At 35.3% G+C, this 22,291-nt stretch overlaps 1 protein-coding gene across 1 annotated transcript in view; it reads right to left on the reverse strand.

The window, feature by feature from the left end:
- Positions 1–274: 274 nt before the first annotated feature.
- Positions 275–22,291, reverse strand: part of HDAC9 (histone deacetylase 9) — a 351,710-nt gene continuing 329,693 nt past the window's right edge. The window contains exons 9-12 of the mRNA XM_023532496.1: positions 20,717–20,839; positions 17,734–17,944; positions 17,078–17,295; positions 275–755 (exon numbers count right to left, since the gene is read on the reverse strand). Coding sequence (XP_023388264.1) covers positions 441–755; positions 17,078–17,295; positions 17,734–17,944; positions 20,717–20,839 — 867 coding nt within the window. The 3' untranslated portion in view covers positions 275–440. The remainder of the gene's footprint in view (positions 756–17,077; positions 17,296–17,733; positions 17,945–20,716; positions 20,840–22,291) is intronic.

The raw sequence follows: 22,291 nt of genomic DNA on the forward strand, positions 1-22,291 counted from the left end.
TAAGACTGTAGTATGATACATTATGTACAATGATGTGAAAACTGAATTCTATATATCAAAAAAACACCAAGAACTAATAGAATGTTTCATTGATCAGACTGGGAAATTATATCTAGCAGTCACTGATCTCAACAGATAAACTAAAACAACAGAGAGTTTGTTTTCCTTAGAAGTAATTGGTGTGGCAGGCTTTGGGATGATTTAAAGCCTAGTAATTACTTGGATACTTATGTAGTAAAATTTTAGTGTAACAGGTATTTCCTTACTAGTGGAGTTTCAGTGAAACCTAGATATCTATATAGAGATCAGTATATATAGAGATCTATATACAGATATATCTGCGTTAGTTAAAATCCTTAAACACTAAAATCAAATCATTCAGAGATATAAACGGATAAGAAATAATATCCACTTATCAAAACCTGCAGTGCATTTCATATTCAGATAATGACTTTAATTACAAATCCTGGAGCTAAATCTTTGCCTATTACCTGTTGCATAAAAGCAGCCTGCTCCCCAGATTCCATTTCCTGGATCTGAGCATCTTCGTCACTGTCCACTGGTTCCTCCTTGACCTTCACAGCCCCAACTTGTCCCAGTGTGTCGTCCACACAAGCACTGCTGTCGCTCCTAGTGCTGTTGCCACTAGAGGGTGCTCTGTCTTCCTGCATCGTCTGGTCCCCCTGAAGCTCTTCCTCAGCTTCCTCCAGGTGACTGCCTGGTTGCTTCAGTTGTTCAATAGATTTCGAAAGCAGCTAGAAAAGAGCGTTCAGGGGTTCAAATTCAGTAGTTCTTGGTGATCAGAGCAGCAAAATACATTTTGATTTCTGACTCTTAATATCCTTAGAAAATGGTGGAAAAGAGGTAAATAATAAACTTTATCTATGGAGACCATGAAACTTTCACAAGGACAGGTTGTACTGAGTCAATTTAATCCTGATAAAGCTGGGAAATTTTTTCTCAAAAGAGGAAATAATGGAAAGGCAATGAAAAGTTTTCAAAAATCTAATTTCTCAGCAAATATCAACCACTGTAAAAGACAGAAGCACAAATGTTAATATCCTTCTTGTCTAGCTAATTTTCCTATACCTAAGTGGACAAATGATAAAATGCTTTTTTATATATACTTGTAAAACATAGAAATATTGATTTGGAAATTCTGCAGTTGAAAAAAGATGCAGTACTTAAAAAAAAGTGACAGCACTAAAAATGTTTATGAACATGTCCAAAGGGAAATTAATTAGGAATAAAACAAGAAATTATTTTTTAATATGAAAATTATTATTTAGACCTTTTATTGATCTCGTAAATTAAATCATACTTAATCTTCAGAAGTTCATGAATTAACTGCTCACTGATTAAAAAGGATACCTAAATTAAACAATAACGAAATACCATAGTATAAAAGTTCAATAAATTGGGAAAATTTTCTCAAGATGATTTCATCACACATAGGCTTTTTGTTTTCTTTGACAATTACCCTATTGACTGATCATCTACAGATCGTAAACTGTGTTTTCAAAAGTGTTTGTTCAGTTTTCTGCCCACATAAGCAACATGCCAATTATTGTAATAAGCAGCACACTTAGAAATATCACCACTAAAATCATGAACACAGATTTTTCTATGTAAAATTCAAGTTTATCTCCCATTCACGCCTATGTTTTTAAAACTAGATACATGCTTGTGAGTTAGAATACATAAGTATTCAAACTTTGCAGGGTGTCTAAACCTCTTTAGGTTTAGAGACTTCCTTCCATTTGGCACAACCTCAGATGGCCCTGTACACGCTGATGAAGCCCTTCAATTCTACTGTAGGTAGAATTTTTGGGAGTTTTCATTCCTCTGTTCAATCAATATTTACTGAGTGCCAGCTATGCTGAAGACATCATTCTAAGCAGTGGACAACCCTGCGCTCATGGAGCTTATAGGTTAGTGTGTTAGAAAAGCACCAAATTGATAAATAAACTCATTCTTGTATTCAGGTATGGTAAATGAAAAAGAAACAAACATACTAAGAGTACATACTAGTTGGCACAGGAGTGGAATGTAGATTGGAAAGGAAGGATTTACTGAGGAAGTGCTATATTTAGGCTGAGACAAGGAAGACAAAGGATAGAAAGGAATAGATTCATGTGAGGGGCAGAAATAAAGGTAAAGAGCATTTCTGGCAGAAGGCTCAGTGTGTAGACTAGAAAAAGAGCCCAGTGCACTGACAGACCGTGGGGTTTGAGCCCAGGAAGACAAGGAGAATGCTAGAAGATGATGTTGGCTAGATTGACACAGCTTATAATATATTTGGGTTGAAAATAAGATTCTAGCAAAATAAAATATAACAGGGTAAACTATATATAAGACCTAAACATCACCAATCCTAAGTGAGATATAATCAAGCTAACAGATTAAATATCAATCAAAATTCACATATCAAAATTAAAAAAAGCAAATTTAATTATTAATATATTTTATTCCTACAATCTAACTTCTATTGTCCTTGGGCAGTCAGCGTTAGGAGAACATTCATCCCATCATGCTTTAAATGTCTTTAAATATTGCTTAGGAAATGATTTGCAGGATTTTTGTACCAAATCTGAATGTTCATCAGCTCTTCATGTCTTAAATACAAAATACCTTGCACACTGCTGAGATTTTGGAGGAAAGAGACAATGTAATTTTCCTGAGCTTTGACTACACAACTGTAGAATTCCATTTAATTGGTTGTTAGGAAAAGGATATCATAGAAAACAAGTAGAATTTTAATGGAAAAGTCTCAATTTTGGCTGGGACACCAGGGATAAGGACATTGGGTTACAAACACCCACTCATTCTTCTGAGAGAGAATGAATGAGATCATCAGTCAGTCCCATAACCCTTACCTACCTACATCACTCACCTCACACAGCATACAAGAGCAGGTAAGAGAATATTGTGGAGAGAAGAGATGTATCTAAGAAAAGATATTAGTCAGGTGAAGGAGGCTGCAGGAGCCCCTGAGAGAGTCTATATGCAAGAAGGTTGCTGCCGTTCATTTTCTGAATAGATGCTTGCTGAGCTGGAGAAACTCTCCCTCTCATTACCAAAGCTTGGCTGGACACGTTCATGGAAGCTAGGTCATCAAAGCTGGTGGGCTAATGACATTTGTGAGTCAAACAGACACCACTGAGAGGTGTTAAAAATATTTTGCCTAAAAGAGCCTCTCTGAGGACAAGAGAAAAGAAAAAGTACATGAGATATGTGGTCATAGCACAGAAACTGAGGGCCATTCATGAAGGTTAGCCAGAGAGCACATGACCAGCATCCAGGAAATGCCATGTCAAAAGTCTCTTCTTACTAACGGGTGACTCTTATCCAGCTTCTAGACGTCCGACTACAGGAAGTATTTAATAACCAATAGGAAGCTACAAATACCACCTACTGAGTAAAACCACTTTCCTATTGCTATTCCTCTCCTTCCCATTCCATGTTCCAACATGGCCTCTCAGTGCCTTGACCTTCTAACCTCCAGTGGTCTTGTCCTTTGCTCTACCTCAGCTGCCAAGGCCAGGACCACATCCTAGACCTGGTCTTTATCGGTAACTATACTTTCCTTAGAGTTTCAAACATCATTCCTTTCTTCTGGCTCATCCTCAGAACATTCTGATCCCAACCATTCCCCATCTCTGGAGGGTGCTCCACACTACTCCACCAACCACATCTCACTGCCCATCACCCCCTCCCTGACTTCATTCCTTCACTTCCCTCCTTGCTGGACAAGTTCAATTCTTCATCATTAAAAATCACTCCCTTACATTATCTTCAACTCCCCTGCCATTTTCAAAAGTAAGACTTCTAATCTTGGTTAATACTAAATCTCTGCCAAACTCAAGCAGCTGAATAAACTAGGAAACGAATAAACAAACAAATTTCAATCATGCTGAGTATTTCTCTTCAAATTCATGATCATAACCCTCAAATGGGTCCTCAGTGCTACCTGGCAATCCTCCTACATTTCTCCAGTTAGTTTAGTTCATCTCTTTGAATGACTATTTCAAATTACCTCCTTTCTCCTCAGACCTCTAATATCCAGATCTTTTTCTCACTCCCTACTGATACCTTTGCTTCTTATTTCACTGAGAAAATAAAAGCCAAGAGCAGAGAACTAACTCAACTGTCCCATTCACCATTCCTCCTGTTACAACGAAAGCAATGTTTGCACTCCAATCTCGGTCAACCCCTTGGCTTACTGCCCTGATCTTATCCACTCCTGCAGTTATCCGCTCTGTCTTCCATCACACATTTACCCTCTCTGCTGGAGTAGTCTCATGTGTACACTTTCAGTATTATCATCCATCTAAAATAAAATCTCACTTGAACGCCCCCTCCAAAACCATTATGCACATTCTTTCACAATAAAATTACTTGGGTTATCTCTCTTCATTGTCTTCATTTTTCTTTTCCCATTTGCTTTAGAATTCACAATAACTAGGCTTTCATATACACTAACCAAAATCTCTCCTCTTACGAAAGTCAATAATGACTAAACAAATGTCAAATCCATTGGCAATTTAAATAGAATATTAACATGTGTCAGTGAGAGTGAAGTATTTTAGAAAGGAAAACAAGACAAAATCACAACATCTTTGAAAGTAAGAGATCAATATTACCACTATTATTGCAGCCAAAGGCCAGATAAATTGTATGTGAATTTATTGGAATATAATTTCCCATGGATAGCAAGTATGTCCCAGCAAATCTCTAATACTGACAAAATGCTGAGTGTTCACAGAATTTATCATATGTAAATTTTAACAGCAAACCTTCTAAAATCTGACCCACGGATATATCTCTGAGGTCACTGAGGTACCCAGAAATCACATCATTTCATCCACGAATCAGATTTGGTCAGTATTTACAACCTCGCTGACATAGATACATATATGACACTGTATATAACAATTTTTTAGCGAGCATTACGGAAACAATGCCATTTGGTTCCAGTCAGTTCCTTTGGTGTCATCTATACTTCTGATGTACTAAAGGAAACACGAGGGAGAAAAACGCCAGAATGAATAATGCTGTGATAACTGGATAAGAAGTCTGAATGGCAAAATGATCTTCGTCCAAGGGTACAATTCCTTAAAGGTTTGTAAAAGAAACATTTCTTGACATAAAACAGTAACTTACGAATGAAGATCATATAGATAAAAAATACTGAAGCTGGAAATTTCTAATAATATTCTGCAAACACTTATTTTGTAAAGAAGAAATTTCATGCCCAAGAAAAGCAAATCATCTCCAAAAAAGAGTAAAAACTCTCTATACTCTTTCCTTCCGCATTCTCCTCTGAAGCAGCTATATTAGCTATATTCTGATGACAACTGAATTAATATAAATAATTCCAATATCTCCTCTGAGCTCCAAACTTGCACCTTTAGCTGCTTACCTAACGTCTTTGCTTAGATCTAGAATATCTAATAGGTATCATAAACTTTAAATAGTTCAAAGAAAACCTTTATTCCCATCCCACTCGAATATATTGATCACCTATTTTTTTCTCATCTGAGTGAACAGGGTTACCCAAGTGCATGAGTCAAAAATCTAGGATTTATCCTTGTTTCTCTGACTCGTCTTTTTCACAAATATCTGAAAACGTAATGTGCAGTAGCAATGCTTTGACACTCTACTTCCCAGGTTAGGAAGCACATTACCAATGTCTAGTTGAACAATAACTACCACTTTTTACCATCTCTGGAATAAAATGTGCTCTTTGTTAAGTTTCGCAAAATATAAAAGAGATAAATGGGAACTCCTGGAGCTGGTATTACAAAACATAAATGCATAGAGAGAGTTAACCTCTACTTCTTATTTTATTTTAGGTATTTGACAAAAGCTGTTTTTGTTTAACAGTCAAATAGCCAGAGTGGAAAAAATAGCAATTAACATCGGCAAGAAAAATCTACAAACAAAAGTCACAGAAAACCTGCTTGCCAGGTTTGTCTTATTTCAGATATTTAAAATATAAAGTTACTTGGTGTTATTTGTAAATTTCTTGACTTTTAACTAAGAAGGTCAGTATTTGGATGATGTTGTGTTCTGTGTTTTTGAACTACAAATATGACCATTACGAAGATGGAATGGGCTAACCCTTTCCGAATTTGTACTGCTGCTGAGTGGCCCCAGGTGCAGGGAGGAGCTGTCTGCGTACTCTCAGTGGGGTAGCAGGATCCCTCTTTGGTTGAACATCTGGAGGTGATCCCCCAGCAAAGTTGAGCTGTTGCCTTGCTGGCTAGAAAACACAAGACGAAACATCTGTGTGACAGATAAATGTACAAGCCTGTGTGAATCTCAGCTGAGGCCCCATCTGTAAAACACAGTGAGTGTCATTTGTCTGACACCAGGTGAGTTACTTTGGTGGGGAACCCAGCTGAGATGAAGAAGATGGTGGCTGTGTAACTTCTCCTGCCCCTTTTATCTGTGTTCTTGCTCATTTGTCAGTGTGTCTCTGTATTCTCCATGCTACTGTCCAGCAATAGTACGAACGAACGCTGAGAATGCTGCCGGCAGACTCCGACCATTCTGGGTTTGTAACACACACACTCATATGCACGCACAGACAATCTATGGGCCAGAGAGCAAGATAATTTATACAAATTTCTAACAGGTATTACGATTCAACTCTTCAATTCTTATCAATCCCTGGTAGGGTCATAATTATAGCAAGTCCATAATTTCAATATTTTATATTTTATGTTCTATTGGTAAATGCTATAAACTTCATTAAATATTTAAAGGCTGTGCTGCAAATCTTTACACATTGACCTATTAAGCTCATCTCTATGTAAGTTACATTGTTTGATAAAAGTCTAGAAGTCAACATTAGCATATGTCCTTTTGAATAAAATATCTTTAAATTCTATTTTTTAACTTTTGCCACAGAAATCCTTCTTGTTCCCACAAATATCTTTAGATTCTGAGTGGTAGCTAAAAACAGGAGCATATCGGAAGTAAATTTGTATCTGATAGACATCTGATTATCTGAAATTATCAACAAACCATCAAGCACACGTGTTTGAACGTGATTATTAAACTATGCAAAATGACCTTCAACCCAACTCATCACTTTCTTATTTTGCCTCAGGTTTTAAAGCAGATTTTACTTGGAGAGTGGCGATAGCACAAGTTTTTTTTTTCTTTTAAATAAATGTAAAATTCTTTTGGAAAATAAAATCTTTCCCTTAAGCTCCAAGGAAACTAGATTTAAAAATAATGATAAAATTCTGTCTCAATTCACAAACAGATTAGGTATGTACCAACTGTTCTCAAAAACAACATGCAGAGCTTGGAGGGCTTTCAAATCGAGAGGTCCACTTAGAGAAGAACTCTGCCTCAAGCCAAGATACTCCATGCTATTTTGTTTCTGTGCATTTGGGGAAAATAACCAGAAGAACCAAAATTAAATAACAAGAGAGAAAGGTTTTCTATAGATTGGTTCATTATTCACATAAATTAAAAGTCTAAACTGAAAAACCAACTTTCTCACCAATATTGAAATATGTAAAATTAATCTAGGGACCAAATAAATTCTTAATAAAAACTCGTTTGTTTTATAATTATAAAAAATTGCTGTAGAATTATGCTTGCAATCAAAATATCCTTTTTCTGGCTCTCAAAACATCCTAATAGTTCAATAACTCAACTAAGTGTTCACTTCTGGAAAAGAGACTGAAAATTTCCTTCTCTCAGCTTGTTTGAGAAAGTTACTCATCCACTCTTTATTCATTCAACAATACTTATTGAGCACTTTCTTTATGCCAGGCTCTGGGAAGAGAGTGGTAAGTTAGGCAACCTCTCAGTGGGGTAAACAGAAAATAAGCAACTGAAAACTGGAACTTAATGTGATAGAGAAGGGGTGAGGGTCTGTGTCTAATTTGTCCGAGTAGGGAAGGCTCCTCAGAAGAGGTGAAGTCTGAGCTGAGAGAGATTCTGATACCAAGATCAAACCATGAAAAGACCTGGAGGTTGAACATTCCACACAGAACTGTGACTAGCAAAACTCCTGGAGATGGAATGAGATTCCCCACAGACCAGAGAGGAGGCCAGGGTGGCTGGAGCTTGGTAAGTAAGGGAAGAGACTAGGAGATGAGGTTGGTCAGGGGGCTGAAAGCCAGATGAGGACAGCCTTGTAGGCCATGTAAAGATGTTTAAAATTTATCCTAGAAACAACAGGGGCAACTGGGAAGTTTTAAGGGTACCTACGACATGATAGGATGTACATTTGCAAATGATCACTCTAGCTGCTGTAGAAGATTGGGTTTAGGTGGGCCAAAGAGAAAACAGGAAGACTGACCTTTCAGAACATAAAATCCTCAGCAAGAGGACAAGAATTAGGGGCTTTTCTTAACTAGGATACAAATGAGCAACTTTTCCCCTCTTTACAGCACTGTGTAATTTTATGTTCTTTTATATGACATAATAGGACTTTTCCCGATAACCTTCTTTCCGATTTTCAGTTGACAATACACTTTCTTTCAAAGTTTTCTTTCCTGTCTCTTTAATGGTGATGAATAGAGGCATAGTGAGGAAAGGATGCTTTTTCTTTTAGCTAACTCTTGGTGACTGTGGACTGTGTCTCAGCCTAGATAAGATCTCAAAGACCATGATCTTCTGATCACTTGACTTGTAAACATCTCCATTTCTCTCCATTGATCAGTCCCTTAACTTTGGTCAACTGGACAGTGACGCAAGCTGTATTTAAAATGAATGACCAAGAGTAAAACCCCCAAAATAAATGCCACACAGAAAAGTGGGCCCAGTGTGGCCACACTTTTTAATTTTTCAGGCAATGCTGGAAATCCAGATTTGTAATTGAAATCTTTCTGTTTTTAAAGATTCACCAATAATTCAAATGCTTTATAAGATACCAGACAGGCCAAAGACAGCATTTCAATGGAATGGATCCAGCACATACAGACTGTCAGCTTGTGACCTCTGACTATAATCCCTTAAGTCTCTTCTTGATTGAACATTCTATGGTTTAGATCACTTAGGGCTGATGTCTGCATGCTCTCAAAATACACCATCCTTCACAATTGTGATGTATTTTATGTTCTTTACATGGTGAAAAATTCAACTACTTTTCTAGAGGTTGCAGGTAGGGATAGGGACTGACTACAAAGGAGCAGCAAAGGGAATTTTGGAAGTTGAAGAACTATTCTATATCTTGATTGTGGTAATGATTATGATGATATGCACTTATCAAAACTCATGGAATAGTACAGCGAAAGGAATAAATTTTACTGTGTGTAAATTATACCTCAATAAAAATTCAATAACTAACCATAATATTGTTCTAAAGAGAAAACATGATGAATACAAAGACATGAGACAGCTGAAACAATATTTAGTGGTTTGATTTACAACAAAGTAGCCTGATACGATATTGAGATAAGTGGGAAATGTGGTGTCTTGGACATAGTCTAGCACTTCTAGACAACCATTGTCATTAATGGAATAAGGAAAATAGAGCTATTAGTGCTGTATAAGAATATAAATATTGAGTTAGATTTCAGTACTGCTAATCATGGTTACAAAGCACTTTCAGTACATTTCTCATGAAAGCCTCATGAAACCTCTACAATGTGAAGATTAGAGAATTATTGGACAAAGAGGTTCTATATTTTGACCAAAGATGCAAAACTAATAAATAATTGTGCAGGACATTAGAAACTTCTCTTGAAAAGGCTATCAAGCATTCTTGATTTTGCAATTCAAATCAGTTAAGCATTATGTAGAACTATCATTGAATAGAATTATCTATTTGCAGGTCTGTGAGTCCATTGAAAGGAAAGAACGTGCTTTCTTTAATTTCCTTTCCAGTATGGTTGCTAATAAGTCTTTATGGAACATCATCAATGATTCTATGCCAGGAATTACTTTTTAGAACTGAGTTTTTATCAAGTAAATTGATAGCAATAGAGTAATAGTAAATTTAGGATATAGGAGCATAGCCTTGGATGCAATTCTACCTGAAGGAGTGGGGATACTCTAGACCATATGACATTTCAGGGTCCCTATAATCCCTCAGATTTCATAAGTATTTAGAGAAAGGGCAGAAAGATACAGGGAAGAAAAAAATCTAAAATCAGGAACTTATAAGCAATAGTGGTTTTCGTGTCCACAAATCACTTAGCTATATTAAAAATTCCTGAGTAAGACTTAATTATTTCATTCTGTCAAATGAAACTATTTGTCAAGGTTGGGAAACAACCAAATTATTTAGCTTTCCTCTCCCTTTGAACTGCCTGGAATCGACATCAGTCAAACTGCTCACATGGTTTAATTCTCCAGACATTTTTCTTTCCCCTATTTTCCTACCTCACAGTCATGTCCAACTATTGTTTTTCTCATTCGGTAAAAGCGTCTCTGACTAGAGTAACAGTGCAGAGTGAAAAGGGAAGGTCAAAGTCCTTCCCTTCGTCTTCAAATTACGAAAGCAGCACTGGGAACGTTTATGAATGTTACACGTTAATCCACTGAAATGGTCATTTAGTTCCTTTTACAAACACAGGATTTCATCACATCTAATAATAAAGCAACAAGCCATTTTCTGTATATTATAAACCATCAAATTGTAATTATATAGTGAAATGCTTCTATATGAATTCTCTGTGCTGATGTAAGCCGGTATTGCAGCATAAGTGGTTTTTTTGAAGCCCACTACATACCTACACAGATCTATTTACATTGGGCTAATCATGTCAAAATAGCATCTATTTAAGAGTAAAGTCAAAGTTTCTTTTATAAACCTCTATAGATAGATAAATAATCTAGGAGCCTTTTTACTGTTATAAAATTAAGACTGCCTTTCAGTGCTAGCTAAAGTTTTTGGATATACTATCCATCTAATGGGCAAAATGTAATCCGAAATTGGTGATTAAAGACTCTGCATGGAAACAAGCTGTCAAGTGGATAGAGAGAAATTAAACCTGACAACAGTAATGCCTACTTTTCTAAATGAAAGCCCAGTTCAAGTTTCTACTCATCCATTTTTCAAAACTTAAAACAAGGCATTTTCCAACCACCCCATAGATGAGATGCCAACATTTGCATTTCAGTTGAACTTGATGAAGTCAATAGACTTTCAGCTTCAGGCTTGCTCAGAACTCCTGTGAGAAGATGTTCGCTCAATTAAAAAAAAAAAATGGCAACATGACGATATGAGAGAGGAATAAAATGGGGCCTGGCTGTAGCTGATTCTGCACTGCACTCACACTGTACTGTTGGGAAGCCTTATAATCCAACAGAATATCTGAATGTCCCTGTATAAGGTCCATGAAAAAAATAAAACCTTCCTTCCAAGTCAGTAACTGGATGGAGGGCAAGGCATGGAAAGTTGGAAAAAAGGGTTAGGAAAAAGAGATTTTTTTCATCCCAGCTAATCCAAACCAACACCAAAATAGTAATAATAATAATACCTTCCTTTTTTTTTTTTTTGATTTGTTTGTTTGCTTTATTTTCAATGGTAATTTTTCTACTTTTTGGCAAAAATAAAATTAGGAAAATCTTGTCTCCTTCTCGGTGATAAAAACAACATTGAAGTCATAAGCACAAGTTTAGTTTAAGGACAGGCTTTCGTGTCATACATCCTATGTCGGAATTCCGGCTGTCAGTTGCTAGCCTTGCCACCTCGGTCAACTTACTAAGTCCATTCACATTAACTTTCTTGATATTGAAAAAGAAGTATGTTGTGAAGTTGAAGGAGCTAATACACATAAGAACGCTAGCATGGTGTCCCAGCTCAGAAGAGATGCTACATATAAAAGGGAGCTGGTAGTATTTAAATGATCCCTAATGTATCTACAGAGAAGGTGCTGGGAAGGTGCACAGTGCATAAAAGAAGGAGAGGGAAAGATACACCAGGAGAAATGGGCGCAGTAAAAAAGCCGATTGGTACATGGTCCTCATCTAACGGTTCTTAAAATTTAAGCTGTTGATAGAATTACCTTAATTAAAATAAAGCTAATATGAAGTGTTTACTTGTTTGAGAATATGGAGTGTGACTCAAACAGTGTAAACCTTTTGGAATGTACATGTCTAATAGTTCTTTAAATTAATCTTCCTGGGAAAATATACATTTTGCTCAAGAGTGCACAAAATAGCTTTATTTTAGAACTGCCTTCGGGGATACTTTATAAGGAAAAAATAACACACACACACATTACATGCTATGTTCGTATGTGACCACAGGCATGAAAGAATATAATCCCCTGAGCTGCTGTAGATGGATTATGGGGACAAGGAATGAGTATGAATCATGAAAGGTTACAGGGAATATGTAACATATATGTTAGAAATTATGTCAAGAAAAGGAATATAACAGATACTACTCACATAAAGGGTCAAATTCTCTTCTAAAACCTGATGAAAACTCCCCATTTGCTTGGTTCCTGCATTTCAGCATAATTATATTCATGCCTTGCTTGTCAGACATAATATCTACCTGTTTTAATAAGGGCAACACAGGACATCTGCGTGGCCTCCTCTTTACTGGTCTTGTCTTAGATATATTTTTTATTATGATAAAATAGCACTCATGTCAAAATGCCTAAGTATCATAGCAATAAATATATAATAAATACTTATATCTAGAGTGAACCTTGACATATATAAGATATCATTTCATGATTTATGTGTTTTTTTTTTAAAGTGTTGGCTGGTATCCAGTCAGAGGAATGCGTAAGATATTTATCACAGAGCAAACTGAAAGAAAGAAAGAAAGAAAGAAAGAAGAAAGAAAGAAAGAAAGAAAGAAAGAAAGAAAGAGAAAGAAAGAAAGAAAGAGAAAGAAAGAAAGAAAGAAAGAAAGAAAGAAAGAAAGAAAGAAAGAAAGAAAGAAAGAAAGAAAGAAAGAAAGAAAGAAAGAAAGAGGAAGAAAAGAGATGTAAAACAGACAAGACAATCCAGAGAAGTAACTAAACAAGTCTCAAGTCTTATTTCCCCAAAGAAAACAATTTCCTTCACCATGTCCCCTATCCTAATACTTAACACACTACATTACTGTTTATTTGAATATTTCACTCCCCGGCACCCCACACTGCAAGTTCCACGAGGACACTAAATGTTGTTTTCGTAGTGCCAAAAATAGTGCCTGACACAAAGTAAGAGTCCAGTATGATTTGCTAAATGTATACAAGCACAGATCATATTTCATTAAACTAAATACTGAATGAAGAAAGAAGTCTCTTAAAATTTCTGCTCATATAGATTTGGCAGAATAAATATGAAAGATATGAGTATTAAAAATGTATCTAGAGTGATATGAGTATTAAAAATGTATATAGTTTCTATTTTAACTAGAATTCTTTAACTAGAATTCTAATTCTAGTTAAAATAGAAACTCTTAGGCAAGGGACAGAGATCTATGTCAAATGATCTCACCACAAAAATACCTGAAAATACTTTGGAAAATTTCTGTGTATCATTCAGATAGTGATGTGACTAGAGATTTGCCCTTCTATTAAATAGGCAGTGGTCAGAATACTTCAAAAATGATAAAAATATCCAAGTAACTGTGTTGCATTTTATTTTTATTAATCATAGTTTTATTTTACCAGAAAATCTGTGGTAATATTTAAAGTCAAAATGGACTTGGAAGAAAATTATCAATACCTTCTTATTTTTTTGTTTGCTTTTTTGTATTTATGAAGAAAATTCTATTTTAGAAGCCACTTTTTTCTTCCAATAAAAAAATCCCATAAAGTTACTGGCAGAAGCAACAGTCTTATTTTGATGCTAGTATGAAAAAACTCTTGGTTTTTTTAAAAGGCTCACAAGTCCTCAGTGCATGAATGTACCATTTATTAGCAACAGAAATTGTTTAATGCATTTCTGAATTTTTTAAATGTCTCAAAAGATACAAGAACAAATTTTGTAAGCCTTGATTTTCTTATGGTTAAGCTTCTCAAAACACTTTCAGTGAAAGTAGACTATCTGATGAGCAGAGATAAATCATTCTGACAGGATTTTTACTCACCTTTGTTGCTTGTTCCATTGTACAGGTATAATACATATACTATACACCCCAGGTATATTTCTGCTAAGCTATTGAGTACTTGCACCATAATTATATGAGGCAAATAATTCTTATAACACATAGATTTCCCACGTAAATGTCATTGTTAACCAGGCAACAAGCAGGTAAATTAGTATGATTAATATTTACACTGTATATTATAACAAACACAGATGACTGCTTTCATAAATGCATTCAAATTATAGTGAGACATGAGAAAGTCTTCAAATTTTAATATGTAAATGATTATATATACTATGCTCTAAAAAGTATAGTTTTGTTTTGAATTCTTCTAAAGATTATTAGCTATTCAAATATATCGTTAAAATTTTTGTACCAGGAAGGCCGATCATATTTAATATGATGTAAGTTTAGAGATAAACCTACATATTTTTTCTTTCTTTACACTCCATTTTTTGCTTCCCTAAATTCCTCGGGAAAAAAAAAAGCAGTAAAAAAAAAAGGGAGTAAAAAGGAAAACATATTTTAAAGTATGTCATCTGCACACTTATGTTTTCATGTGTACCTATATTTCCTGCTATATTAAGTGTCTCAAGAGCAGAGACTATATTTTTATAATGCCAGCTATTTGGCTCCAGATTGAATGGATCCAATATAGGTTCATCCAAGATAACAGGAAAAATAATGACATAAGTAAAAGTCTCTGTGGTTACTTCTCATTAGTGGGCACTCTAAATGGTTATAGTACACATAGATATATTATTATGCAGAAACTTGGTAGCTTTGACATCTAAGTTATGGCCCTCACCTAATGTGAAATAAATGTTTTCATCACCACACGAGGAAGGAGTAACAATTTGTTTCTTGATGGTTCTATTGTGAGTACTTTAGAATAGGACATAGGTTTAATAGTTTCCTCGATAAGATTCTTCTCTATTCTCTTATACAATTGAGGACAGGTGGAATACTTTCAAAATCTGGAGAATACCCAATGTGCATATGCCATCTTGATTAAACATGTGGAATACAGGCTTGGAGAAAAGCCAACTGGAAACCTAAACACTCGAGCTGAGAGATGTTAATATATAAAGATCAGCATTGTACTTTGAAGTTTTTCTGGACTTCATTTGGCCTAATTAAGACAAGATTTAATAATCAAACCACTGTACAAACATGTACCTAAAGTATAGGTTTGTTTCTAATTTTAGGAAGAATTCTTAACAGATTCCAAGGAATCAGCTCCACATGAAAGAAGGTCTCTGATAAGATTTGCCTTTCTTGTTATTAAAATGCAAATGCCTGCGTTTCATCTTAGTTTCTTCCAGGTGACTGAGCTTAGCATCATCTGTCAAAATGTAAGTGTGATACTAAAATATAAAGATTCTGATACTCGCATACCATTTGAGTCTGAAACAGTGGCAACTCTAGGTTTCTAGGTTATAAAAAATGTATTCCAAAATATTCTCTGAGGTATTCATAGGACTCTAACTAACCTAATTCCAGATCAAAATGTTATGAGGCAAAAGATAGGGATTCCTAATCTTTCCTTCCACATCAGTTTTTCTCCCTCGATACTAGATGATTTTTCAAGAATACCTGGCAGGTTCGAGCTGTGCTGAGAGACTACAAAACAAACCTAACTGGACCATAACATAGCAAACATATGCTGTCACATTCAAGTCAACAAGTATTATGTGATTATACAAGAAGGAAGTTGGTTCTCCTATGATGAGACTTATTTGATACAAAGTGATTTGATAAATTTAGAGAAATGCTGTAGCAATAAGATAGGCATTAATCGGATGATAAATAGAGTCTGGAGTATAGTGAAATATAGTCTGCGGTATAGAGAAATGTGGCAGGACAGGCAGCTGCCACTGCCAGCCATCCCCTCACCCACCTCGAATGGCACACACATCCACCTCATCTCTGAAAGCATCAAAGGGCTGAACTAGAAGAACTTCTGTTCAATAGTGTGATCTTCAGCCTATGCTTCCTTCGTGGCTCAGCCTCATGTGGTGGAGGCCAAAGAGAAAAGAAAAACTCCAGCCCTACCTGCAATAAGGTGAGCATATGATAAAGACCCCCTTCTCCTACTACTATTCAAATGACGATTAGACCTTTGCCCATGAGGTTTTGCTTTGTTCATATCACAATACCATGAAACATTTTAATACTAAACCAATTTTTAGCTATCTATCAGTAAACAGAACATCATTTCTCAATATATTGCCTCTATAAGATACTCGTAGGTGGTAGAGTAACAAAAGAGAGTACATAGAATCTTGATACTCTGGAACTTAACATTTTCCAGGAATGAGAAGAGTCTGCTTTGTAAGCCTACCATAGCAGAGAAGAGAAGCAAAACTGTACAGACCAGTTTTGCTTACAAATTCATTGAAAATGCTTGACCAGCCTGTCAAGCATTGATATTGGTCTATTGTAACCAATGTTTCTTTCTGGTTGCCTCGGCAGGAGCACTTCTCAGGATGTGGTGTGATACAGACATTCCTGTCCATTTCAGCCACAATAAGGCTGCCAAAAAAAAAAAAAAAAGAAAAAGAAACTCCCACAAGTTTCTGAGAAACTGTGTTAAACACTGGAATGAAGTGGAGCTTACTAAATTATAATATATAACATGGGTACATCCAGGTTGCTGAAAAATGCCTTGTCGGCTAATTTTGTCATATCTGCCAGCACCTGTGCAAACTTTTTGAGATGTCAATCCACCACATTCAACCCCACCTTGAGCCTTTTCTGCAATACTGAGAAATGAGGCTCTGCACACATGTGACTGTATGTGCTTATGTATTAAAATAGGGGCTCAGTCATAAAAAGACCTTGCTGATCTAGAATATCAATTTTTCTACAAACATCCCACGAAAGTGCTGATGGTGAAAATCCTAATATTGTGGTGGTGTCCTGGAGCCCTGACAGCAGGGCTAGGATGGCAAACTCCTTTTGACTGTGATCTATACAAACGTTCTCTTGAATGTTCGATTCAGTCAAGAGAAGCCCTATTTCCACACTGGCGGTTATGCCGTTTCAACTTGGGTGGGGGCTTACTTTGTTCATGTGGATCTGCTGCTGGTATTGCTTCTGCTTCTCCAAGAATTGCTGGTGTTGCTGCTGAATGACCAGCTGAGCCAACGTGCTCTGAGGCAAAGGTGCAGACTGGGTTCGATTCAGGGGTCTGTGACGAGGTAATTTGTGAGTACCTCTAAGGCCAGGTGAAATTCTCTCTTTTGTTGCCAAGGGAGACTGAGGATGTAAAGGAACTCCACCTGAAATAAATACAAACACACACACACACACACACACACACACACACACACAATTTTGTTTAATAAGAAGCCACATAAAACAGATATACCGGATCAATTTTATGAAAAGTAGTCATTCTACCAGGCAAACATCAGAAGAAGGATAGGTTGGATGGAGTAAAGGTAGAATGCCAAAGCATTGGATAGGCATGCATCTGACCAATGACTCACCAGTAGTCGACCCTAGTATGTATGAAGGTTAAACAGGTCAGTTTTTTTTTCAAAGATCTAGAGGAATAAATAACGATAATAGCCTTTCCCCTAGCACTAGGTATCTGAGAGAGCCATGTATGATACGGTAAATCTTTACTAGAGTCTTGAGTTAGAAAGACATTACAGTAGATCACTGATAAAATAAAAGCCCCCAAGTGATTCACACATAGTGTCTTTATTAATTACCAGCCACGAGAAGCTTCTGTTGTCGCATTTGTTCTTTCAGTAATAAATGCTGCAGGAGAGCTTGGTGGCTGCTGTTGGGCTTTCCCTCTGAAGTGACATGGGGATGGCTGGAAGACGCTGGGATGCTGGCCCCATACTGCCCAGGCAGAGGAACGCCTTGCCTGAGGGTCTGGGGTTCACACTTCTGTTTTTCTTTGAGTGAATTCGAAGCCTGTGTCAAGAAATAATAAAGCTGTTAATCCTCTTTCATGCATGTGGGTCATTAGGTCTGTATATCATTAGGTTAGTTTTTTATTCTACAGTTTAAGCCCCTTCCTGCCCCCCCCCAAAAAAAAACCATCTTACCAATAACTGAGTACAGGAAATGAATAAAGGTATGTCTTTTAAACAAACTGAATTAACGGAGAAGATAAAAAAAATAGAGTTGAAGCACTGGAGACAGTTTAGTATTGGGTATCATTGTATTGAACTTAATAAAAAGATTTTTTAACATTCCAAATGATGTTAATCTCAGGCTTAATAACTGGGAACTTTGCTTCTGAAATATTTTAATATGCTGCTTAAGTTAAAGCTATATTGAAAAAGTAAAATTTATTCAAACTGCTAAACTAATGACTATATCATAGTGATTAAGAAGCTGGAGATAAAATGGCCTGTAATTTTGGAGTCTCACACAGAAGAAATGTTCACTTTTCTCTACTTGTCCTCGAATAAGTTCACAGCACTGTAAATTTCCAATATTTAATTTTTAAAACAATTCTTCAGATAACTCAATGTGAGGTTATATAAAATATGCAGGAATTTGATTTAAACATGTATTTTATATTAATTCATAACAGATCCCCAAATCTTGAAATATTGAAAATTACACTCCAGACACTTTTGTTTAATAAAATAAACTACAAGTGAAATTACATCAAATAAAAACGCTAAGAACTTGAAATATATGATAACACAGTAATAAGGTAATAATAATTATATCATCAATAGTAATAATGAATTATCCCATTCAAAGAATTTAATGAATGGTGGTCATTTTAGTATTACAAAAGCAGAAGTCTAATACCTCGAAATTATGTGGCATGTTTCTTTTCAAAACTCATGCTTCATCTTTCAAAATTGCTGGGCACGAGGGAAGCAAAGCAATTTCCAGTGATGAAGAAATTAAAGGACAAAGAGGTAAATGGTTTGTCTTAGTCACACAGCAAGTCAATGCAATGTTTAATCTAAAAATGATTTCTTCTCCTGGCTTCTTTTCCTTAGCATTTCCCACTACTCAGTGGGGAAATGGAATATTAGACATCCCTTTGCCAAAGCAATGCTAAACTTGAAAAATTAATTGTGATGGCATCATCCACACCAAAATGGAAGCAAAGAAAAATGAAACTTCAGTCCAAACCGCATTGGTTTACTCATCCAACGGTACCAAATTGTATTTACCATAGAAACATTAAATGGTCTGGCTTTGGTACTTGGTCCTTTGAGAAAAAAATTCTCCCTGACCACATTAAAAGTGGTGTGTGTTTGTGTTAGCTGGCAGGAGTGATTTAGAGCATGCAAAAAGGAGTGGATATAAAATGCCTATTCATGTGTCATAACAAGTTTTTGTGTTAGGATTTGCTTATCATCAGAACAGAAAGGAAAAATAGGAACAGAATAAAAATAATTTTAATAAGTTAAGATTTGAAAATATCATCCACAAATTTTTATCTTTAGTTTCACCCCTAATTCCTTTTTTTTTTTTTTTTTGTAAAAAAATTGTTTACAAATGCTTCATGTGGACTTTCAAGGCATTCTTGAATTTGGTATTTTTAAGCTTTACTTGTTTAATCCCCAGACATAAAACAACATTCAAATTTTGCTTTCTCCTCACCAGTATAAAATTATAGTATCACATAAGATAATATTCTACTCTATTAGAAACATCAAATATATAAGATGTCACTTAGATTGATTTTATAATATGTATTGAACACAATTATAAAATTTATCATTTAAAATTTTCACTATTATGTGTGCTTGTACATAAATTAGCATACCATTTACAGGTCTTATATTCTGAAAATAAATTAGTCACAATATGGTCAACTGTTTATAATTTTCTATTGTGGGCATATTGTTAAAGATATGAATTTGACAAGTGGAAGACTTGCTGCTAAAGACTGATAAAACTGGTACCCAGGGTTAGGACAAATTTCCCTTTAAACCTAATGTATCATATGACCTTTACATAAGTACAATTTAATTTACTAACGACTCACAGAGATGTTATTCTGGGTAAAGCTTACAAATCTTTTACAATGACTAAAATTTATATTATTTTAGGGAACATGTATAAAATAATTATTGCTATCTTCTGCTAGCAGGACAATTACCTCCAAAATATCCTATTTCAGTTGTCAGGACTTTTAAAGTAATTGATTCACTTTGAATCTCCTGGGAAGAGTTTAATATTGTTCTTAGAGAGATTTTCCAGATACGTATTCTTCAGTAACCACAGAGTCAGTAACTTAAATTCCCAGAATAAAGTCATTCACAAAATAAATTCTATAAACATATGCTGCTGTGCTTTAGATAGAAGCTACACCTCTCAGCACCGGCCTGGGTTGAGTTCCATGTCTGCTACTTACTGGCTCGGTGATCCTGGACTTTTAAACATTCCTTACTCTCTGCTTCTTTTTTAAAAATGTGGCTTATAATTTCTGTTTCATGGGATGCTTGTGTGGAGCTAATAAAATATCTGGAAAGTGCTTTCTTTTTAACATGCTATGAATCATTACTTAAATGTTCTTTTCATATATTATTATGTGAACTAGTGTAACTCTTTAATTTGAAATTAATATCTTTGAGCAACTCAGTAAACAGTGAAGGAGAGTGTACGCTCCCAAGTTTTCCTGAAGTCTAAATATACAAGAAACGAAAAAGAGTTCCCCTGTAAAAATATCGCTTGGACTATTTAGGCTGCTGCTGTGTAAATACTTACATTGAGCTGGGTTGGCACTGCTGGAAGTCCCAAAGTAATATTGGGTAAAGAGGGAGAGGTATAAAGACTTAGCAGGTTCATGGAATCTTCGTGAATTAGAATGCGCTGCTGTGAAACCATCTGCTGTAACAAAAAGAAAAAAGAAAAAAATGAAAGGGGAGTCTCAAAATATTATAATATCACAAATTTTGCTGTGAAATGTTCACATTTCAGACAACAGGTTTTATATTATCATAATCAGTCAAAATATTTTTAACTATTTTAATCATTTATTTTATGATTTCTGTATCCCGAAGTTATATGTAAAAACTGTATCAAAATTTTCTTCATCAGACATAATTATAAAATCTGAAAACAGGGCTTCCATGTTATTCATTTTGCAAAATTCATTTTTAAAAATTCTAGCATTATGGACCAAAATCAGTGTGCCTGTCATCAACTGGTAAAGTATAATTAAATGGAGTAATTCTTATGAGTATATATACTCTTTGGCATTAGTGAGTGATAAAATATGTATATAATGTTATTGTGATCATTATCTTTGTATGGATTAAACATCATTTTACTGATGGGAAACTCACACAAGGAAATTTTAGATTAAATATCACTGTATAGGATTTGTATAATAAATCATATCTTTTTAATATAAAATTTATGAACAGATAACTGTTTTTTTAAGAACATTCATATTCAGAAACAAAAGTAAATGTTAAAGTGTTATAAGTTTCCTGTGCCACAATAGCTTTCATTTACACTGAAATACTGTGAACATTTTGGCAACACAGTCCTTTTTACAACAAATACTTTTTTTAAAATCCAATTCTGAGTCATGTTTTCCCACATGTGGCCTAATATGGTTGCTTGAATTACATTTTCTGTTTAATTCTTGCTTCCCTCCCAGAACTCTTATACAATAAGAGTTACAAAGGTCTTATTAGACTAAGGAACTCTGGCCTGATATGGTTCCCAAGGGAACAACATCCCTGAAAAAGAATACTCCATGTAACAGTATGACATAGTGACTGCTTTCTTCCCAAACAAAAAGCATATGGGACTCCAATAATAGACCACCTCCAAGAGGGATATTGCACACACGGGCTTTGACTAAAGTAAATATAATAACTTGTCAAGCATGTTTGGGGGAGCTGTAGATTTTCCCTGGACAAACCTGGGATATCAATTAACTGGAGAAAATATCATGGGCTAATACAATGCAACCTCAGAGTGTCACTGAAGAGTGATGTGCCACCAAAACACAGGATGTTATCCCAAAACATCACCTCAGTCATACGTTTGTTTGGAGATGGGTTGTAGCCTTAACATAATAAAAGCAGAAGGTTAAACGTGGATTTCTCTCATTGCAACTTGGAATTCCAAAAGCTAACTCGGATTTTGTTGTTTTTTTTTTTCTCTCTAAAGAGCAAGTCAGATATTTGTACATGAAAATAAAAAAAAAAATACAGAAACTTTTAATATTATGTTGACTTTATATGCAACCCTTTACAAAGATGTCAAAACGCCATAGCATGAAGATTGTTGGAAAAGATTTTATCAGTGCAATGAATGAGATTGCAA

The sequence above is a fragment of the Pteropus vampyrus genome, unplaced genomic scaffold (genome assembly GCF_000151845.1).
Source record: "Pteropus vampyrus isolate Shadow unplaced genomic scaffold, Pvam_2.0 Scaffold4, whole genome shotgun sequence".
Lineage (NCBI taxonomy): Eukaryota > Metazoa > Chordata > Mammalia > Chiroptera > Pteropodidae > Pteropus > Pteropus vampyrus.